The sequence below is a fragment of the Alosa alosa genome, chromosome 14 (genome assembly GCF_017589495.1).
Source record: "Alosa alosa isolate M-15738 ecotype Scorff River chromosome 14, AALO_Geno_1.1, whole genome shotgun sequence".
NCBI lineage: Eukaryota > Metazoa > Chordata > Actinopteri > Clupeiformes > Clupeidae > Alosa > Alosa alosa.
Window position 1 is genome coordinate 30,659,972 of NC_063202.1, and position 23,998 is coordinate 30,683,969.

Sequence of the window (23,998 nt, forward strand, 5' to 3'; positions counted from 1 at the left end):
TCATAGGATGTTCACGTCGTTCGTTCATGCCCAAGTGTCTCGCAGCTCCCTCTAAGCATGCTGCACCGCCAAGGCAGTAAAGTGGCTTTTCGAGCATAGGTGATATATACGTTCGAGGAGCCCGGCGCGTCAGCCTCTCACCAGGGCCTGCCCTGGAGACTGAGGTTCCTTGCATCTGTCCGGTTGTTTCTAAAATCCCTCCGCAAACGTCACCGTGGTGCAGTCCAGGAAGCAGGCTGCCTGCTATAAACAGCAGCTCAAGCGCAAGAACTAAAAATAAGTCCAGGGCTTTTTTTTTCTTTTCCTTTTTTTCTCGAAAGACAGTCCTGAATTAAATGCAGCACGAGCCGCACACCAACAATTTATCCGTGAAGCCTGCTACATTGATTTTTACCATTTAAAAGCTCCCAAAAAAAAGGACAAAGTACATGAACTTGGTGAAAAGATGGGAAAAGCAGCCCAAATGCTTGTTTTTACGGAAACAGCCACTTCACAGCTCCCTCAGCCCTCTCAAAGCTATCTTTTAGCAGAGACACTTAAGGTTATTCTGCTAATAAGCTTGTTTTTTCTAGTATTATGATTGGCTACAAAATCAGGTATGCTGCAGCGGGAAGGCAAGAGTCAAGTGTAGATTTGCACACTTAAAGTCACTTTAAGGTTTCAGCACTTGAAGAGGAGCTCCACTGAAGGGGGTGGGGGATCAGTGTGGGAGTGTGTGTGTGTATGTGTGTGTGTGTGTGTGTGTGTCTGCATGTGTTTGTGTATGTGCATGTATGTGTGTGTGTGTGTGTCTGTGTGTGTGTGTATGTGTGTAACAGAGAGAGGTGTAGGAGCAGCAGCTCAGGAGGTGAGGAGAGGAGTGATTATGTGCTGAATCCACAGGGCATGTCTTCACAAGGACTGGCAGCGTTCCTTCACAGAAAGCCATGTGTCAAAAATTCCCACTTCCCCCTTTTTTCCCTCGTTCTCTCTCACGCCGTCGCCTAGACTGTGACACGCTTCCGCTCCGTCCTAGCAGCCCGGCCGCATTGCCCCTCTCGGGGATTGTGTCACAGCGCGGGGTGAGGGTTGGGGGGTGGGGGTTGGGGCGGTGACACGCGCGTCATGTTGAGTAATTCATAAACACCCTGCGAGGCGGGTGCCAGCGGTGTGGAGGGTGGCAAGGCTGTTTGCCATGGACATGGAGACACTAGCTGTGGGCACCCACCCGCGGCCTCCACCCTGCAGCCGCCCACACTAGTCGGGCACACAGCTGCTGCACCGGCAAAGACCGGTTACACACACACACACACCCATGCTCAATCTTACAATTTTTTCACTCTCACTCACACGCACACATGCACACACACACACACACAGCTACTGTAACAGACACATACAGAGCAAACACCAACATATCAACACACACACATCCCAATCACTCCACTCTACCCACCCCCACTCACCCACACGCACACACACACACACACACAGACTTAAAGAGAGAGAAACAAGCCAGCTCATAATGTGACTGTGATTTTTAATTGAGTTCCCCTCCCCGTAGTGCTTACTATTATCTCTGACTAATGGCATGCACTGGACCTCTCTCATTAGCCAAGTGGCTCTCCTCACCGGCCCTCTTGTTTGATACAGTTAGAGTTAATGCACTATGAAAAGCTCACCGAGAGTCATCAGCGATCTGCATATTCAATAACTTCCGTAATTACATGCGCAATTCATCAGATCCTATCTGATTGCAGGGGAGGGGAATGCGCCGAGACCGGGGGAGAAGAGGAGAGGTCTAATTCCTGGAGGACAGAAGTCTAATCACAAAACTAACATGATAATTGAAATCTGAATTGAAAGGTTTGGCTTGCAGTGGGAGAATGTCAGGTAGTGAAAAAGAGATGGGTGGAGAGGGGGAGCGAGTGCATAAGAGTGGGGCGAGCGAGAGAAAAAGAGAGAGAGAGAGAGGAAGTGCTTGGGGCTGAAGTGTGGCAGGAAAGATTGAAATAAAGAAATGGTGTGAAAGTAAGGCCGTTCTAGTTGGGTAAAGGAGCTAGACAGTGAGTCTCAGGGTGTTCCTCCGCATGTGTGGTCAAGACAGCAGAGTACACTGGAAGGCATCGGCTCTTTCACAAGACAATGCATCTCCTCTACAGTTTCACAAGAACACACCTCAGGACAAAACGTTGCATCATTGGGGTTTGAAGACTGATTTAGAAATGTCGACCCCTGCAACTATCTTTCCACTACCTATTTGTTCTGCAAATCAATTTGAATTCATTTAAAGACCACATTTGTCCCAGATTGACCTGCCTCAGCTGCTGTGTCCATCTTTAGTGTGTCCACTCATTCTTAGTGTGACCTCGGTGTAACTAGGGAGTAGACGTCAGCAGCTGCACACAACCAGCCATGAGCAGCAGCCCTCCTCTGCAGGCGTTTGGCTGGCCAGGCCTGAGTGCTGCCCGCCACACTGACTAAGCTTCCTGTTTTTCAGGCCGCCTCAGTGAGGTAACTGGTCCACTTGCGCCGCATAATACAGCCATTGTTAGCGCCGTACAGCGATGATGGTTTGTACATTGTATAGGATGCTCAAGACCTCAATTGACTTCCACAGTCCCTCAGAGCTATTCACGGCCCTTGTTTTCTCTAAACACAAGTTAAATTGGACAAATATGACTGGATCATATCTAAGCATGAGTTTAGATTAGGGTGGAAAAAAACAGATAATTCCAAGAATGGAGAAACACAGCTTTTGTATAGGCGGGCTAAACACCTGTGCTTCAGCATCCCAAAAATAGGCCTTCACTTGTGTTTTATCCAGCGAGAACAATTTTTGCCTTCAACATATTCTTATCAAATTAAAGATAATGATGTAAAACATCTCTTTTGAGTCTCAGACATATGCAGCTGACGATGACTTAACTGGATTTTGAGAGGGGAGGAGAAGAAGCAAAAAAAAGAAAATGAAGAATGTGTTTTGATGTGTTTCGAATGCTTTCATTCTTCTGGAAAACAACTTGCGCAGTCTTGCAGCGTGACTAGACAAGCATTATTGTACAGTACACGGGTCTCGGGACTGCAAGCAGGAGGAGGAGGAGGAGGAGGAGGAGGAGGAGGAGGAGGTGGTGGAGGGGAAGAGAGAGAGAGCTCTGGAGTGAGACTCTGCCGTTCTGCTCCCTCCCATCCCCTGACATCCACCAGCCACGGGCTCCACAGCCCCCTCCCCACCCCGATCTGCTGGATTCATAGTCAGCCCTCAATAACAGTTAATTAGTAATGCCAAATTCATTAACCCACGTTGCTGTTCCAGCGGCCCCTGCCGTAAATTAGCTTAATGTGAGCAGACATATTCCAGTTGTAATAAGGGGCATAAAATCTGAGGAGAAACACATACACTGAGACCGTAGATCATTGTCTGTGGTGCAGTAGGGGCCTCAAAGGACTACGTGCTCCCTCAGAGAGCCTTGAGTCTCTTTGTTTCCTTAACAGCAACTTTGAGTTAAAGGAGAATCACAAATGTAAATTCTTTAGTATGTAACATTTCTGTTCATTCTCTATCATTCAGGTTTACAGTTCTGAGCTTTGAGTGTATGGTTTGGCTATGCAAACATTTGTTGTAAAGTAAAATACATTTAAATGACATTTAGAGTATGAAAGAAATCCCTTATGGGTGAATTATATACGTTTTTGTATAGGCTGTTCATACAGCAAGGACATTTGTGTGTGTGCCAATGTATGTAAGGGTGAAAAAAGAAAGAGGCAGAAAATGTGCGTGCGTGTGTGTGTGTGTGTGTGTGTGTGTGTGTGTGTGCATGTGTACGTGCCGGCCGTTGCACGCACGGCAGCCGTGTTATCTGAGAGAGGGGTGAGGTGCCAGAGACAAATAGAAAAGTGCAGAAAGCTGTTTTCTCCCTCTGCTCCCTCTGCACAGTGGGAGAGAGAAGAACGAGTGAGAGAGCGAGCGAGAGTGCAAGTGAAAGAGTGAACGAGTGGAGGGGATGGCTGGAGGCAGTCCAAACAGCAACTGACAGCTTCTTCTAATTGGAGAAGTTATTTTTCTTCCAAATCTCTGGCATAAATCTAGTTTGTGTTTATTTAGAGTCAGTTAGGAACAAGTGGGTTTTGGCTGTATGGCACGTTTCCCCCTTCTCACTGAACTGTGTTATTTACCACTCCCCCAACCATTTCTCTTTCTTCCTCACACACACTCTCTCTGTTTTTCCTCCCTCTCTCTTTTTCTCCCTCATTCCCATTCTTCTCCTGTGTGTCTGAAGCCAGACAAGGCTACAGGTTCCATGTCTGCCTTGACTGCAGTGAACAAATGGAGGCGCAAAACAAACTGCTTTTGTAAAAGGGGACAACGACCTTTGCTGTCCTTGGTTTACGCACTGATCTTTCATCCCCTATCCCCCAGTGCTCCTGGCTAACAACTCACACCAAGGCGCCTATTAGGCCAGGATTCCACTTTTTTTTTAAAAGGGTCTTGTCCTTTCAGTGCAGAAGCTTTCTCTCTTTCTCTCGCCCTTTTTTTCAACGCCAAGGTGGTGGAAGAACACAAGTCCATTGTTCCCTCGCAGATGGAAGTTGGAGTTACTACGGCAACTGCTCTAATCCCTTCTTTTTTACCATCTTCCCTCATCTTATTGGCCTATCAAGTGCTACCTTTTAACTCGACGAGCCGGAGGGGCCAGCGGGCGAAGCTCGGCCCGGGCCTTAATTAGCCGCGATTTGAGCCGCACAGACAACATGATGAGCTAATCGAAATTTGCAAAATAATGACGTACAGGGAGCAGCCATTCCTTCTCCAGAGGCCCCGGCTCGAAGAATGATGATAATGAGGCCATTATTGAGGATCGGACATTAAAATGCTGCCTTGCCACCAAAACAGAGCACGTAATTGTTCTGGTGTTGTCCACACAATCAACACACTATTGTGGCTGACTTGAGGAATAAAGCAGTGGAGAATGGGTGCCATAATGATTGGTCTGTGCTGCCATGCAGGCCTGAAGAGAATTGTCTGGCGAGAAGGTCCTTGATAGACTGCTGATTTGTTGAAAGGGGTGTGGATGAAAAAAGTGTCCTTTCTCTATTTTCTTGCCCCCCCCTCCCTTGAGTTACCCTCGCTGGCGCTCAAACAAGCACAGAGCCGAATTAGCCTCCTGCCATTCATATGGTGAAAGGATGGAGCGACACTGGACCATCCTCAGCACATGGGGAGGCCCCTCGATGGCGGATCAGGTTTAAACAGCCCACCATTTATTTCTTTACCTCACCTCTCTGGGAGAGGGACAGAGGGGCGGAGGAAAGATCACAGTTGCCCTGACAACAACTGATTCCAAGCTGTCAAAAAAGTCCCCCCGCTCCCCCAACATCCCTCCAAGTCACCGAAGTAACTGAATATGACAAACAAAATAACTTACCACAGAAGATAATATCAACCGATAAATTGCCTAGCGCGGCGAATAAGCTAGTGCCCGAGTGCATGGGAGAGTTTGATTGAATTACCCCAATTAAATGTCAAACAAACTCGGGCGCAGTTTGTGAGCCGGGAGTTCAGGGGGGTATTAGTCACAGCGCCGACATGACGGAGGCCCGAGGAAGGCTTGGGGGATGAGTTTTTTGGCGGAGGTAAATGATTTAAACGCGTAATCAAACGCCAGGCTAACAGCGCTGCGCCTCCGAATGGCCCAGAGGGGCTGGATCAACTCGGCTCCTCTCTGCACCTTTTAAAAGTGCTCCATTGTGGCTGTGAGAGAGAGAGGGAGCATGTGTGTGTGTGTGTGAGAGAGTGTGTGTGTGTGTGTGAGAGAGTGTGTGAGTGTGTGTGTGTGTGGGGGGACGCTAAGTAGGCCCCTCTGCCTAGTCAACCTTCAGTGTGCTTCATTTATCTTCATCTTGTTAAACTAAATTAATTAACAATCTCCGTGTTACACACTTTCTCCTCTCATTACATCAAATAATGGCAGAGATGGAGGAGGAGGTCTCCCCACAGGGATTAGCCTGGGACTGCAGGAGACGTCTCTCTCTCTCCCTCCCCTCTTTCCCTCTCTCTCTCTCTCACTCTTACTCACCTTCTCCATGGCTCTCTACCTACCTCTCTCTCCTCCTCTATCCATTCACACTTCCTCTTTCCACAGCTCTCCATCTCTCTCTCTTCCTCTTTCTTTCCCTTACACCTCTCTCTCTCTCTTTATTATTAATTTGTTCTACCCTCTCACATCTGTTTCTTTACCTTGACCAATGTTCACATGTGCTTTGTGTCGAGTGAGTTATTTAAGGCAAATTAGCTTCAAATAGCTGCATTTAAAATAATTTTAAAAAATGGCATCATGACTTGCACTTTCGAAATAAGGTGCCACTGTTCTTACTAGAGTAGAGGCAACATTGTACATCATTTCAACTTTAAACTTTCTGTTACCTTTGAACAGTTCAAGTGTTTCAAAATGATAGGCATGTGAGGACATGTGTGTGCTGCATGCAAGAAATGTATCATCACTTTTCTGATCTACCTGACTATTGACTCAGAACAAAAGCAATGAGTCATCTTTGAAAAGGCAAAAATAGCCTGTCTTTGTGTTGAGCATGACTCCTGAAACCCTCCCCTGAGACCTCTCCTCATTAGGGCCACACTTTGTGTCTTCTAAGCCAGAGCTATGGGTGCTGAAAGACAAGACAACATGTCCTAACCAGGCACCGTGCAGAAATAGACAGTAATGGAGGCATGAGACGCCGTTTCTGTCATACTTGCACATAATTGCACTGACAGAAGCCCTTTGACACTATTTAGTCTCTTAATAAATGATGTTGTGATGTTATTCACCCCACCCAATCTCATCCCTCTCTCTCTCTCTCTCTCTCTCTCTCTCTCTCTGTCTCTCTCTCTCTCCTCTGTCTCCCCAGGACACAGGGAGCTCTGGCCAAGCAAAAGGGCAAACCTTGAGGCAAAGCCTGCCTTTAATCTTGCCCTGATTGTTGGAGCCTCCTCCTTCCCCCCATGGCCTGTGCGTGTGCGTGATATCGCTGCACTACGCTGGCGCCTCTCATGTAATTAAAACAGACACTGACAGAAGGATGTGGCTTAGGCCCGTAATGATGCATTTACTCCCATTAATCCTAGTGTTCTTGTCCCACTCTCACCCCAACAAACAACAAAAGGAAATCCCTTTTAGTTGCTGCTTGTTTTTTTTAGACTAAAATAAAATAATAATAATAAAAAAACATTTAGTGCATTTTGTGTTTGATCACATTTGCTGATTGTGTGGCTTATATCTGTAAGTGTGTGTGTGTGTTTCTGTTTGTGTATGTGTGTGTCTGTGTACATTGCACACCAAGTATATGTGTCATGGTCACTACAAGCAACTGTGGCAACGTGGCTATCCTCTTACTCTCCCCCCTCCTCTCCTAGCCCAGCCCAGAGGCTAGTTATCCGACCAACTGGGTCTCCTTCAACAGGTGGCTCAAGTCAAACTCAATCCTGCACTCTGTGGCTTTAGAGGGAAAGGGGAAATGGATGAGGGCAACATGCTGACAATAATCCCACGCGCTCGCCATGATCCTGCTCCCCGAGGTCAGAGTCAGTGTTGTGTTTCGCAATGCACGTAGCGCAGCCGTCCAGAGAACAATAGAGAGGACAGGGCGAATCAGAACCAATCAGAGACAGCCTATCTGACCAAATCTAGTAAATGTTAGTTACATGTGGTAATGTTTAACGGAGGGATCAAAAGAAGCTTATTTGCTGAGTCTATTCTCGACTTTACTTCTGTGTAGTGAGGTATGCAGCTGCCCATGTTAACTGACCTGACAGCACAAATGAACCAACATGTAAAATGAGTTTTAAGGGTTCAAGGAGAAGAGAAAAGTTAACAACAACTTTAAAGTATTAACTCTGGCTAACAACACGTAGTGAATTAAAAACAAACGTTGTAAATCCCTACAATTCTATTTCTTTTTTCGTGAGTGTGATTAGAAGGGATCATTAGAACATTGCTTTATTTGCCTGGGATGCAACGGATCTTTAAAAAAGGTTGATAATTCAATCAAATAAATGACCTTTTGAAACAAAAATCAAAGCGGATTCATTAGCTTTAGTAAAGTTGGGCTGACAGAGGCTTTGAAAGGCAGATGTTGCCATTGCCTATAATGAGACAGTGCTAATTAGGGTTCAGCACTCAAGCCTGTGAGAAGGTGGCTCGGCACAGGCAACAGCCGACGTTTGAATATAACCATTGCTATTTACTTCCTCTGTGTACTGACAGCACAGATTCTTAATTAGAGTCACAGGAAAGGATGACAAAATGTGCCTTCCTTACTCATTTTGACTTTGCGGTCGAGTACACCATACAAGCAGTACACTCATACACAGACACACAAACACACATGTGCACACACATACAAAAAAATACACACAAAAACAGGAACAGGAAACTAGTAAATCAAAAGTGGTGTATGTGCGTGTGTGTTTGTGTGTGTGTGTCTGTGTGTGCGTGCGTGTGTGTGCCATCCCCCACCCCGAGGCACCACCTGTGCAGTGTGTCAGGGGACGAGCAGGCGGGCGGGCGGATGGACAGAGGCATGCAGTGGGGATGAGGGAGGAGAAGAGCTCCATCTGTACAGGGACAGAGAGCACCGGGCCCATGTGGCCTGTTCAGTCGGAAGGCAGAGCGTGTTTACAACCTGCCTGTCTGATGCAACCAAAACACACACACACACACACACACACACACACACACACACACACACATGGTGCAGCATGCTGAGTCGTACACTCTTTGTGTGAGGGACTGTGCTCATGTAAAAACTTGTACACACGCACGCACACACATATGAGAAACGTACAGCTGGGATGCATGTCCCTAATATACACAAACACACAGCACAAATGTAAACACACCCCCACCTCTGTCTAGCGCCTAGCGCTAAGTGTGTGATAGGACAAATGAGGTTAGCCCCTAGCCCCTGCATTACAACAGAAAGCAACTGACCTCAGTAAAAAGCTGCTACGTAGAAAGCCCTCCATGTCAGCGTTTGGGGTTCTGGTAGGAAAAATACATAGAGAGCCATTTTAACTCTACACAACAACAACAACAACAACAACAACAACAACAACAACAACAACAGCAACAGCAGCAGTAGTAGCAGCACAGTATCACAAACACACATCAGCTTACACATCCCCTCCGCTTCCAGCCCCTGTTACATGCTACGTGTTAGCCCACTACAGAAACGACAAAACAGAAACTGGATCCTTTCAACCGACATTAATTACAGCTTCCTCGTCAGGAACAACGAGCATTTGCGTAGCGGCTTGGAAGCTGCGCTCAGATGATACGCTATCATTACGGACTGCGGAGGGTTTGTGCAGCAGGGGCCCCCGGGTGGGTGAAACGAGGGCCCCTCCCTGGGCTCTCCTCCCCCGCCAGCCAGCGAGGGAGCGAGCGAGTGGAGCGCTGCGGTCCCCCTGAGGAGCGTCGTGTGGTGGTCCAGCTGCAGACCATGTGTGGCAGGGGCCACTGTGGCTTCTGGGAGCCTGACCGCAGGGGCCCCAGCCCTAAGCCGTGCCGACCAGAGCAGCGGCGCGCTCCGCCAAGGAGGCGGGCAAGGATGTGGTCATGATGTCACGGCGCACAGAGGTCGTTCAGAAGCCTCGCCCGCAAATTTGGGAGCACGTGTTCAGCAATTGCACACGGCAGGATTCTATTAGCCTAGCACCCCCCACAACTCCCTTCCCCTCCCCACCCAACTCCAACTCATTTCTCATCTCTCTGAAAAGCCTTTGCGTAAAAACAACCAAATAAATGACATAGATGCTTTGTTGAGGGACAAGTGTAGGACACACAAGGGGAGTGACAAAATAACATCTGCAAGGCAGAGTGAAAATGAGGCTCACTTTGATTACACACCCATGACCCACGGGGACCAGATACGCCTGTCCACTTCTGATGGCCTATGGCATTGGTCAGGCTTCAACTCCATCCATTTATGCTATTGCTGAAAGTGTGGCACCGATGTGACGACAGAGGAGGAGCGGGCAGAGCTGTACCCGCTGTACCCACTCCTCTGCTTGTGACAGACAGTCTTTGCATTTTCCCCGGGCTGCATTTTTTTTTTTTTTTTTTTTTGAGAAATGCAATAGTCGGTAGCAGAAATTCAAACAGTGCTGCAACTAATTAGTGCTTTTCCCATGCTTTCAAATCCTGCTCCCTCCCAATCATCCTCATGCATAACACACATCACAGTAAGACACAGCCAGCATCTTGGTCCTAAACGCTTTCGCTTTTTGTGACATGGGCGTAATTTGCCAAACAACACCCCCCACCACCACCACCACCACCACCACCGACACACACACACACCCCTGTCCTCTCTCTCTACCCCTCCCCTCCCTTCAGCTCTTCCGTGTCTCTGCCTGAACTCATCTCTCTGTGGCGCTTCGCTCAGTGCCGGGACTCTGGAGACAAAGCCTCTGAGAGAATGGAAAGAGTGAGCATGAACTCAAGGACACTGCGCCTTTCAGGCCGTGGACAGGCAGCCAGGCACTTAGCAGGGCCGGCGCAGCCGTGAGGCCCTCCGGGCCTCCACCGACACTTTTCTCACCGCCGAGAGGACGCTAGGGTGGAGGAGAGAGGACAGCAGAGGAGAGGAGAGGGGGATGGGGGGGTCCCAGGCCCAGGGCTCGCAGGCGGCTAACGCAGGAGGGAGACGGGTGGCGTCCACAGCAGCAGCAGCTTTGGCCGGCAGTGACAACGTGAGAAAACAACAGTATGAACGCGGCATGACCAATCAAGCGTGTCTCCTCACTGCTTCGCCCAGGAGTGTTAAAAACACACACACGCACGCTCGCATGCACACACTCTCACTCTCGCTCTCACTCACACAAAAGATACACACTTGAGGTCAGCCGATATTTCACCTATTCTCCACTACACACACACACTCACACAACTCTTCTGTTAAGGGCCAAGAGAAAAGAGCAAAATAGCTCATGAACATCAAGCAAAGTCAACTATCATAGCATAATATACATAGGAAAATCTTAAATACATATTAAATATATATAATAATATGAAAAAAAACAGTGAAAATTAAAATAAGGAAATTATTACAACATTTGTTTATACTAAAGAAAGGTTTTGGATGTGTACATGGGAAATGCATGAAGTCAGAGACGACAATATTTTTTATGCAAACCCATCAGTCAACATCCAGACATGGAACTGCACCACAGCTAATACTTCAGAAGAGAGAAAACAAGACCCTTGAGGTAAGATCCCTCTCTCTCTCTCTCTCTCTCTCTCTCTCTCTCTCCTTCTCTCTCTCTCTCTCTCTCTCTCTCTCTCTCTCTCTCTCTCTTTTCTCTCTCTCTCTTACTTAACTCTGCTCAGCCACCACAGCGCTCCAACAACTCCTCTCCCCAACTCTCCTCCCTCTCTCCCCCACCCACCCTCTTCATTTCTCATCTTTGTCGTCATGCCCATCGCTCTCTCTCCCTCTCTCTCTCTCCCTCCCTCCCTCCCCTGCTACCTCAGCTTAGCTCTGCCTGCTCCCGAAAGCCCCATTGTGGTCATGGAGACAACAGCGGGCTGAGGCTGGGGGAGAGGTGCGGTTTGGAGACGGCCGGCAGGAAAAAGTGACGGAGGCACAATGTGCTTGCTCTTCTCTCTGTGTCTCCGAGCGGCTAGGGGTGCCAAGCTGGGTTTGGCTGGTGTGGGGGTGGTGGTGGTGGGGCGCGGGCTGTGTGGAGTGGGAGGTGTGTCGGGTGGAGGGACGAGAGGGGGCTGAAAGATTTAAATTTAGAACAGGCCACATTTCAAGGGCAATGTTTTGTCGAGTGCAAGAAAAAAGAAAAGAGAGAGAGAGAGAGAGAGTGAAGGAGGACAGAGACGGGCGTTAAAAGACAGCGCAAGCAGCTCGCCGAGGCCCTTCCTCTCGTGGAATCGACCCCTGCCAAGAAGCGTCTCCGTCCAACCAACGCCACTCTCCCACCATCTGCAACAAATGTGCTCCATTAAAGCAGTACCATATGGACAACAAGCTAGCTATTAACACAGCTCCTGAGCGTCCCCCCTAACATAGCACAGATTTTCGAACTTTCAGTCAAATTGACTGCTGAATTAATTCCCCACCGCAGCCCATGTGCGCCTTGGCAGGGAGCGCGGCCTCCCCCTGCCTCGCTCGTCAGGAAGGCAGGCAGGGCAGGCTGCTCCGCGCTCTGGATGGAAACTAACGGGCAGCCCCTGCAGTTCCCACTAGCAAAGAGCACTTTTTTCCCTCCCTCCCTCCCTCGCTCCCTCCCTCTCCAGCTCTGGCTGATGTGTGGTTCATAATGGCCACCCATGTTAGATGGAGAGAGAGAGAGAGAAGGGAGAGCAGGAGAAGTATAAAAAGGAGATTAAAAAAGGGGGAAGATGAAAAACACTTTACTGTGTAAGCATAGTGGCCGCGTCTTCAGAACGCGAAGAGGAGAAGATGTGAAACTGTACTGACACACTCACACACACACACACATGCAAGAGCGCAGCAACAGTCACTGGGTGCCATGCATCAGTTCTTCCACCGTGATGGTGACTCTTTCTGTGCCAAGATGGGACTGATTAAGTCCCCGAGTGTTTATGTGTGTGTGTGTTTGTTTGTGTGTGTGTGTGTGTGTGTGTTTGTGTGTGTGTGCATGCATGTGCGTGTGTGTGTATGTGTATATATGTGTGTGCGTGTGTGTATGTGTGTGTGTGCATGTGTGTGTGTGTGTGTGCAGAGGCCGATAATCCCTGTGCACACAGCGTCCGTGTCAACGCCTCCGCCTCTCCACTGTGAGTAAGGCGGGGACCCCACCCACAGACTATAAAGCCCTACTCTTCTCCGAGAAGCATTACGCCACCAAACTTGGAGTCCGCTATTCTCCTCCGCAGTCAAAGGCACATGCAGGGCCTGCAGAGCACACACCAAATCAATTACCGCACTGTGGTTTTAACCCGACCCAAAGGTTCACAAAAATTTCTGTTTGTTTGTTTTTTGCCCTGTCACAGCCCCTTAGATACAGTGCATAATTGGTGTGAGGGAAAAGAAAGAAAGAATGAGACAGACAGACAGAGAGAAAAGGAGAGAGAGAGAGAGAGAAGGAAGGAGAGAGAGAGAAGGAGAGGGACCAAGAAACAAAGTGTATATTTTCTCCTTTTCAAATGCCTGGATGTTTTGAATGCCTTCCTCCAACAAATATTAGTGGGGAAAAAAGGTTATAATGGCCTACACGTGTTTTTCCACATACAAATGGCTGCTTGTGTCTAATTACACAGTAGCGTACACAATCCACAGGCCCTGTTTGATCTCTGCCTGTCCCTGTGGCCGCCAAACAAGGGGGGATTGAGTGATGAGATGTACCAATAATACGCCCCATCTAATTATGAAATCTCCAGTGCTGACTCCACCGCACCTGACCACTCAATGACTACTCAGTGAGATGAGGTGAATGTCAATGGGAGGGTTTAATTGAGGATGTTATGGCCAGTTTAGGGCCTGTCTGCATGGAGTCAGCCTTTTGTCTCTCTCTCTCTCCCTCCCTCTCTCTCTCACACACACATACACACACACATACCCATACAGAATGGATATCCCTCTCTCTTCTCTTTCTCTATCTTTCTCTCTCTCTCTCTCTCACACACACACACACACACACACACACACACACAGACAGACACACACACACAAAGACAGACACACACACACACACACACACACACACACACACACACACACACACACACACACACACACATACCCATAAAGAATGTCTATCCCTCTCTTGCTTAATCATCTAAATTCAGCTCAGCTCTAGGGTGTGAAAAGAAAGTTCACATTAAAGGGCTTCGGCTCTTGGCTGAGAACGATATTAAGATCCCCTTGTTGCGCGACGATTACATTTCTTTTTGAACATAAACCAACCTCCTGGTGTAATTGCCTTGTCATTCAGAAAATATGTCATAGAGGAACAACTACAGTATCTTAATTTCAGTCGATTAATTAATCAATGATCCCAGGAGGTGTAGATTTATGGGGAGGCCCCTGTGGGTTGGGAAGGGAAGGAGGGAGGAGAGGTGAGGAATGGAGACACTTCATAGGGCTGTGTTTGCAAATGGAATAACCATATTCTGAGCACAGGTTACACAACCAATTGGTTTTATTCAAACACTTGAAATAAAATGTCTTCTAAACCGACTGAACAGTAAATTTGTAGAATAATTGCTGATAAGCTATTGCTGATAAGCTGTTGAAACGGAAATTATGCAGCTATTTAATGCTCAACATTAAATAGACATTCCCCCCCCCCCCCCCCCCCCAAATGTTCCCGTAAAGTCATATTCTGTGGGAAAAGGGAGGTGCTGCAGTTGGACAAAATGCTGACTGGATCAGCAGTGGGTCAGACAGAGAGGGGAGACGGTGAAGAAGGGGACAGACAGGAGACTCTCACTGTCTCACTATCATGGCCTTGAGAAATGAGGACTCGAAATCAACCCTGTGGCTGCGGTAAATAAAATTCAGTATTTAAGACTGGCCAATGACAGTCTAATTAAATTACCATTTCAAACCTCACTGTTCAACAGGGGGTGGGTGTGAAAGGGCTTCTGACAGCAGTGGGAATATTAAGGAGAGAGAGAGAGAGAGAGAGAGAGAGAGAGAGAAGCTAAGATACCAATATCCCCAAGGGTGTCCCCCATGTCCACACACTGTCAGATGAGAAGACATGGTGAAGTTAGTCCCAACAGACATGCAAACATTTTACACACACACACACACACACACACACAAACACACACACACACACACACCTTAACTGATCCAGTGCTAGAGTCCCATCTTCATACCCACTCCCCCACCAAGCACTGGGCTGGCAGATGAGAAGTGAATTAATTTGTGTGAAGCACTCCAACATTAGTAAGGTGTGTTGGAAGGTGTCTGCTCATGTTTCAAATTAAACGCACTGCTGGTCAGCATTAGCACCTTGGTGCCCGGCGGCAGCCATTTGCCTCCGACACCTCGGGGGTTGGGGAGCGCCGGCACGGATTTGCCGCTCACACCGGAATAATTAGAACATGTCAGGAAGAATTAATTTCCTCATTTTTCAAAAGGATACACAGAAATTACCATGTTATTATATGACAGGGTCCCTGGGAGAATTGTATTAAATTTGATTTCTAGCGCAGCCCACACAACAAATTAAAGTCATAAATAAGATGGAAGGAAGCAGGGCACCGAGCATATGTTTATGGAAACGACTGAAGCCAGGGGAGCAGAAACAACTATCTTCATTTCATTTTATTTAAATCAGGTCGACACTGTGTGACTGAATGACAGTGGCAGCTAATGGAGGCCAGATGAGGGGGCTTACTGATAGCCTTGCCCAGATGCAGCCACTTTAGCAGGGGCAGACGGAGCACCTTACCCCCCCAGGCTCCCACACCCACCCAACCCTAGTCGAGAGCTGAGGTGCTACTTTTTCCCTCTTTAACCCTCTTGGCTAGAATTCATGCAGCCGAAAAAAAATCAGACAAAGGCTTCCAGTCACCAAGGGCGATAGTGCTGTGCTTCTAACTAGTGATATATGCCAAATATCACAGCGCTAACACGCTAAGTCTTAATTTTCAGGTTCTAAGTGAGTTGTAGTGATTCAATGAAGTTATAAACTAATGGCATTACACACCATGCCCAGGTCAAACACCATTAGCTTTGGGTGTCACACTCATGTTGAGTGATTCAAATAAGGTATTACACTAAGATGCATTCTGTAGCTTTTAACTGCCACATCTGAAATTGGACTGCCATCCTGAACACATGAGCAGTTTTTTTGCCGTATACAAAACTAAACATCTGACATATGGCAAGAGTAAAAAAGAAAACTGAGATGATTCACTTGGATGCTACAGAAGATTTTTCTTTTTTTTTGGTTTTCATTCTGCGAATCCAGTTGGGTTTATCTTGCCTTTAATTCAAAACGGTTACTACCGCCACTTAGGGGAGCAGCCTCGTGAATGAAATCCAAACTTACACGCAGATCTCACTAGCGCTCCAGTATGCCAAACATGACATGGTGAGGAGGAGAAAAGAAAACCTCCAACTCCAGAGTGTTTCTTCTTTTTTTCCTCTAATGCTACTCTTCTGTCTATCAGACGTGCGATCAGACGCCAGCCACACTCGCAGAGATGGCTTTGATATGCAACGATGACCTCAGCGCCGTCTCATTTCGCCATTTGTGAAGGCCAGCATAAACATATCTCTTTAACAAGGAAGCCACGGCTCCCCCGGCCTCTTTATAAATATTCCCATTACGACTCCAAAAATACTCAGAGCGAGCGAGTGAGTGAGGGAGTCGGAGTCGTCCTCTGTCTTTAGTAATACAGTGAGAAACATGCAAAAGAGTCCATAAAAAACAGACTGAAGCATTTACAAGGTACACAAATTATTCATGATCTGTTTGTGTGGTTTTTTGATTGTCTCTGTTATTTAACAAGATTTTTTTTAAATATACTGTATATACTGTACACACCTTATAAAAACCTAAACACTAAATCTAATAAAAGTTAGGAAGGAAAACCTGGTAAGAGAGATTAAGTGGCAGTTTATCGTTCTCTCTTTACTGCAAGCGGAAATACTTGCTATTGTTACTGACTGGCACAGCTGAGGGCCTTAAAAACCCTCCCCATTTTATTTACATGAGCCCCCTTAATCAGAGGCATGTTGTGGCCTCTGGTGGCACTGATGTCAGTAGTTGCTCTTGTATCTTTGCTGAACCTGATCGCATGGGCCAAATGCACAGTCACATGTTTCTGTCAGTCTCTCAGACTGACCAGGCCGCGCCCGCCCGACTGACTCCCTTCCTCTGCAATCCGTCTCGTCTGCTCCGTGATGCTCTCGTCTGTGACAGCGCTGCTTATCTCAGTACAGCCCAACTCACGGGGAGGGTGGGAAGAATAAGAAAGACTTTGTAAACTCTTTCGAAATGGCCGTCATTAGGAACAAGCACTCCGCTGGGACCCACAAACTTTAAATAATTTGCGAATCAATTAACTGGCTCCTCTCGACATAACGTGGGGTTTCACACCCCTTGGGTCGGACGCATTATCAGCTGGGGAGAATTCATTGCGTTTTGGGAGAAAAGTTCATGGTTGAAATCATTAATTATTTTTACAGGACTTTTAGTTATGCATTGCTTTCGCACACAGCTGGGTGAGCCAGGAGATTAATGAGACGTTCGGGTCCCGTTCCTCTGCCGTATTTAGCTAATAGGTGAAACTCCTGTCTCTTCAGTGCCGTCTGCACCTTGAAAGGAAGGAAGGCAGCCAAGTCTATATTAGGTTTTATTCTTCAGAGAATTAAATAAAGCACATCAAGCCATCAAAAGAACCATATATCCAATAAACCTTGGCAGGGGCCAAGACCCCAGCTTTGGTAGCCTGTTGCTAGGATGTTAGGTCTTACAAGGGTGATTCAACATGGCAGAAAACGTCAACTATTAGATGATCAATGGCCTCTCCACCGCCAACAACCGGTTGTTCAGACTAAACTGACCACTGCTGTGTCGTGCAGACAGGTTTGTGCATCTTAGTACATCGTCAGGGTTATTTGCTGCTACAATGTCTACTGTGTGTGTGTGTGTGTGTGTGTGTGTGTGTGTGTGTGTGTGTATGGAAACATTCAGCTGAGAAAGAAAAACCAGACTGTCACCTTGAGATTCAACACCTGTGCACAGGCCTGTGGAGAGTGGAGAATAGGAGAGGAAAACCTTGTGGGGCCTGTGAGTTCATGAGCCGCCACCAGCAGATGCTGCTGTTGGATTTTTCCATTGGAAAAGGCAGCGGATCATAAGGGGGATCGTCAAAGGATTCACTGCCACACATATTCTACAGTGACACTCAATGACTCTCAGATGTTTCCAGAGAGAGAGACGAGGAATTTCTTTCATTACAATGTAATTGGATTTTCAACAATTAAATCTTATTCTAAATTCACAGTGATGAAATCTTATGTTCCTTGGGAGCTATTGAAACAGGAGATTTTAAGTGGTTGATGAAATTAAAATACCGACGACAGCATCAACAATAATGAAGGAGGGGGGTCAGCCCTGAGGAGGGGGAGAGAAGAGAAGAAGAGAGGAGAAGAGAAGAGGAGAGGAGAAGAGAAGAGAGGAGAGGATGAGAAAGGCCAGTCTGCCAGTGGGAGACCAGACCCACCCTGAGGTTATTCATTTTCATTATCACTGAGAGTGATATTTATATCAATTCTTGCCAGATGACTCCTTGAGCCATTCTCCTCTGGGGACATCAGCGCAGAGATCAGTGAAATCCAAAATGACTGTCGGCTTCCGCTGCTTTGATGAGATGAATGGCGGCCGCCGACAAAGGCTGTGTTCGGATCCGCTCGGCGGCTGAGCTCACACACACTCAGGTGTTTCCCAAATGAGCTTGCACGCACAGGAGCAAGCAAAACACACACACACACACACACACACACACACACACACACACACACACACACACACACACACACACATACACAAGAAGCATATTGCCCAAATGCCTTAGCGCCTCGTTTTATGATTAATTAAACATGCAGATTAAAGTTGCAAAAGAATTTAGATTAATGAGTGCATAAGGCTTCTCTGATGGGAGAGCTTGGGGAATTGGATGCTCGGAAGAGCGTCACAATTCACAATCTAAAATGAACAAGACAAGGCTCCATGTTGAATCGTGGCCCTTGGGGCTGAAGCCTGGCAGTCGTTTCTAACCTGACCTGACAGCTTTAAAATAATGTATCCATCCAAGAAAAGTTTGCCTACTTCCTATTTTTTTTTTTTGTTGGACATAACATTTTCCAGTGTATTATGTGACGCTTCATTATGTGTTAAGCTTCAACAAATGTTACAAAAAATGTGGTAAAATATAGTGTGTATGCATTTTAAGGTATTGTTTCATCTGGAGGGACTACATTTACAGACAAATTATTAAAAATAGAAGTGTGTATAACTCACAGTTCTGGTGCAACACACACACACACACACACACACACACACACACACACACACACACACACACACACACACACACACACACACACACACACACACTCACTCACTCACTCACTCACTCACTCACAGTACTCACTCACATTTCCAAACACTTGCCCAACCTGGGTGTGTGTAGCCCAACAAGGCGCACTCTGTTACCCTCCCTGCTGGATGCTAGCCAGCACATAGGGCCCATGTTTACCATTCGTAGCCAGTCATTTTCAATCCAACAATAACGGTTTCATTCCCAAAATAGAGTGAACCTGCAACTTATCAATGTTAATATCTGTGTTCGCAGCCCTAATGCGACACAACAGACTGGGTCTCTGTGGCAAAGCCTACTTGTCCACTCAGTGCTGAGAGCTGCTACTGTGCACAGGTCTGGAGCCTTGGAGCGGTCAGTTGCTGTAACACTGCCCGCTACTCTATTTCATTCTCATCTCACTTTCAAAACCGTCCTTGTGTAAATGCCCTGCTGTTACCTACATTCCGCAAAACACTCAAAAAAAGGAAAAAAAGATTTCACCCTCTTTTTAATGATCAATGGAACAGCAAGAAACCTCGAGCGAATATATAATTTAAATATATATAATAAAAGTGTTTTTGTTTTGGCGCAGTCTGAAAAAAGGCAGTCTGGCTATGACTTAAATATGGGGACTGCAGACCCTTAGCCCTGCATTTATCATTATATATTTGCCTCATGTTCATCTGTCTGTACTACCAATGGCAGCTGCAATTCAGCAAGACTGACAAGCCACGCAGACAAAGGTAGTAATCATTGCGGGGTCTTTGTTCAGTTGGCCTTCTGTCTGCTGAGAGCACTGAAAGAGATCCACGTCTCTGTCAACACAGACAACCTAGCCATCGAGGATGGGTTAAACAACACAAACACACACTATGATGACCAGAGACGAGGACTACAGAAAGACAGTGAGATAGACAGAGCAAGAGAGAGAGAAGGAAAGGGGGGGAAAAGAAACTGGCAAGGTGAAAGATGATCCATCCAAAAGAAACTGTTTGAGGAGAAATTGTGGGGATAAAGTGTTGGTATTAGTAAACGGCCATGAACTTTGAGTTGGGATCTGTTTTCAACACACATGCACACACACACACACACACACACACACACACACACACACACACACACACACACACACACCTGACCTCATTATGCAGGGCCAACAAGAGCTCTCTTCGTGGCTTAATATAACTCTTTCCTGTCTCTCATCTCCAACTGACATTTGAAAAAAGATTAATACAAACCATACCTTCTGGGCTTGTATTTACTTAACATTAACTAGAGTAACACTTTCCCCGCAGATATGATCTTTATTACGACCGAGGCAGAATAAAACCTCCCATTTAAGACATATTGTAGCAATATAGCAGTGGCCGCACAGCAGCACGGTTTCAGAGAGAGGCAGCGGCTGCAATCCCTTAAAAGGCTCCTTTCTTCATAGCTCTGAATGTGCTTATTGAAGAGACAGGCCACCATAAACTACCCATAACACAGGCCCACATTTGCATAGAGAGGAGCATCAAAAGCACTCTATATGGGAAGATTGAGGTGTGTGTGGAAAATGAGAACGAAAACGAGCACAGTCACCGGGACGCAGATTAAAATATTTGGATGATACAAACCACCTAATATTCAGCCCTAACTCAACCGCAACTGATAACACTTCTCTTTGGGTAATAAATATGGCACGTGTGGATATTGGGTAACGTGTCTCGCCGTTTTATTTACTGTAAATTTAGCTTTGTGTGCGGAACAGAAAAGAATGCTGCCGGGGGAAATAACTCCCCTGTCAGTGCTGAGGCTTTTGTGAGTGACTAATATATGCAGTTAAGAGGAAATTCCGTTATGACTTGACAACAATCAACAGGACCGTCACTATTAATACAGCCGGGTGCATGACCAGCCGCACTCCTATTTAACGAAGGTGTCGAGCCAAACAGCCTTTAGAAAACAGATCAAAGTGACACGGAATTGAAATGGAGTGAAACTGGGAAGAGGACAGGAACACACAAACAAGGAGAGCAATTTCACAAAATGAGGAAAAAGCTGTACTCACACTAACAGAAAGACTTGATCCCCAACTCCCAGTGACTACTGGTAAGAAGATTTTGAATTCATGAAAATGACCTGCAATTACAAAAGAAGAGAAAGAATCAGTACAAATACTCTACTGAGACAAACATGAATATGAACGTTATATTCTTTCAATTCCATTCATACAATTTCAAGGTGACTGAATCCATTTTAAACATCCAATGCCACTCTTCTAAGGAGCTGAATCAATTTTTTATACATCCACACAGGGACTTAAAACAAGCACAGACAAAGAGCAAGAGGCAGAGAGGTATTCATCTTGTGGAAAGGTAGACATGATTATTTGAATGTAAGGAAGAGTAGCAGCTTAGTGCTGTATTACTGTCAGCCACAGAGCTGAGGCAAAGCAGTCGTCCCCTGGCTGGACGTGCAGTGGATATTCTCCTGTTCCCCTGCGGGACCTGATCCGAGACAATGTTTACAATCCACTTCTCTAATACCTCATCAATCTGTCCCTGTGCTGTTTGATTCCCCTAATAAATGACTTTCATATAAAGTGCTTGTTTCATTTCATTTCTCTCTCTCTTTCATTCCCGGTTTCTACACCCCCCCTCTCTCTTTCTCTCTCCCTCTCTCTCTGTCCTCTCTTAGTCTGCGGCCTGCTAATGATTTATTTAATAACATGCTTGGCTTGTTACTGTGCGTCTCTTGAAGTCCACCAAAAACACAGCGCTCTACCGGGGAAACACAAATAAACAGAAGCGCCTTTAATGTGGACGCACCCATTTTGCCATTATCTAACCCCAAAAGTGTTTTTTTTTCACATAAATCTTTCCACCTTCGTCACTACAGAAATGAGAGGAAGGAAAACCATAAATATAAATATTATATACTTAAATATATTTATATATTTTTTTATAAATACTAACATATATATATATATATATATATATATATATTTATCTATATATATATATACACAGTAGCAATATTATATATTATATATATATATATAGTAGTAAAAAATATAGGATAATTATGGAATAAACCAAATGAAAAAGCCACAGAGGGGAGAGGGTGTAGGGCTGCTCTGATGCTTGCTAGGCACAAAGCTCATTGATGTTCATTTTCACACATTATTATGTTTTTCACAACAAGCTGCGATCTCATTAACATCTGATTTATACAATTACCCTGCCACAGCAGTGCCAATTACACCAGGACACAGGGTTTTAAGGTCAGGCTTAATTGATCTGACTGCAAACTGTAGCACTGTACCTACATATCCAGTGGCATGGCTATGGAAAGCACGTAAAAAAAACACACATGCACACACACACACACAAAATAGGCACAAACAAATCCAGGGAATAGTGACGTTTTTTTATTTTATTTTGTACCTTTGTTGCTATGGCATCACAACAACATAAAAAAGCGAAGAAAAGAAAGCAAGAGAATGTTCTGGATGTTAGTGTAAGAGAGAGGGCAGAGAGATGGAAAGCCAGGGAGATGCGATTGTCACGACAACAACCTTGAGGCTGGAGGTGACAATGGACGAGAGAGGACACAGACTGACCCTGCTGAATGGCAAGCCATATCTTATATAGTGCCTTTAAGCCAACAGCCTGATACCGCTTCTCAAAGGAGCAAAGAAAGAGTCAGACAAAGTTCCACACATTGCACTCACATCTATATCATTGCCCACAAACACACAAACACACACACACACACACACACACACAGAGAGAGAGAGAGAGAGAGAGAGAGAGAGAAAGAATTTACATCAATAAAAACAGTCTACATTGCACACCCATACTGTCTTGACTAGGGGTGATGATTCAACAAATGATGCTCCCGTTTGTGAGACATATAACACCAGACTAGTTCCTGTTGTGCCTTAATAAATGAGAGCTGTTTAAATCGCAGGGGGTAGAGAATTAGCAAGTGTTTTGAATTTATAATCTGATGCTAATTGAGAAAAATCGACAAAGTGTCAAGCGAAAAAAAAAATCTTCCATTTTGTATTCATGCCTTATTTAAGCTAATCATTTGTCTGAGGGAGCATAAAATACTTCTGATTAGGATTAATAAGATAATGGTATTACGAATTACTAAAGAAAGGCAATAAGCCCTGCAGTCCAATGCGAGCACATGGGAGCGTCTATTGTAATTGTACTGGCTGTTTCCCCTTCAGCCTGGGCATGGGAGCTGAGAGCAATGGCACAGTGGCTCCCTTTGGACCGGCCCTTCCTTTCTCTAATTAGGCGATCATGGATTCATTACACAAAGCCCAATCAACCCCCGGCCTGTTTTATTAGTTTCCCAACAGTTTTATTACCAAATCATTGTGTCCACAATTACCGTTGAGGCTTTTTCATGTGTCTGCCTTGTTATTTTCTTTGCTTCCACTGGCACAAAAGACAAGCAAGGCAGAGTCATGCAAATATATTGTGGATTTTTACAAACACACACACATACACAGTTAAACACATTAAACACAAAAAACAGAATGTGTCCGTGTCCGTGTGTGTGTGTGTGTGTGTGTGTGTGTGTGTGTGTGTGTGTGTGTGTGTGTGTGTGTGTGTGTGTGTGTGTGTGAAAGATAGATAGAGAGAGAGATGAGAGAGAGAGAGAGAGAGAGAGAGAGAGATGACAGTCACCAGCTGGTTTCTCCACTGGAGCACCCCTGCCATTGGACAAATTACCAGCCAAAGAGCCAAGCTGCTAATTCCAATTGCAGCCCATGTGGTGGGTCAGTGGGGCTTCAGAATATGCCACATATCAACACCACCAGCAGATCCTACAGGAAACTATGCGTTCATCACACCCGCACACAACGCAAACACAAACACAAACACAGACGCATCTACATGGGACAAGCACTTTTACAGCAACCCCAAACACCTTAGTTG

General features: G+C 46.0%; 1 protein-coding gene across 8 annotated transcripts in view; it reads right to left on the reverse strand.

Annotated features, from left to right (window-relative positions):
* Positions 1–23,998, reverse strand: part of sox6 (SRY-box transcription factor 6) — a 166,706-nt gene that overhangs the window by 118,800 nt on the left and 23,908 nt on the right. For 4 of the 8 annotated variants that reach the window (XM_048262736.1, XM_048262733.1, XM_048262735.1 and 1 more), the window contains exon 3: positions 8,967–9,017. The exons of 1 other annotated variant lie outside the window; for it this stretch is intronic. In XM_048262736.1, coding sequence (XP_048118693.1) covers positions 8,967–9,017 — 51 coding nt within the window. Of the gene's footprint in view, positions 1–8,966; positions 9,018–21,108; positions 21,180–23,998 lie in introns of all 8 variants that reach the window. 3 more of the 8 variants (XM_048262738.1, XM_048262737.1, XM_048262740.1) reach the window with 2 other exon arrangements.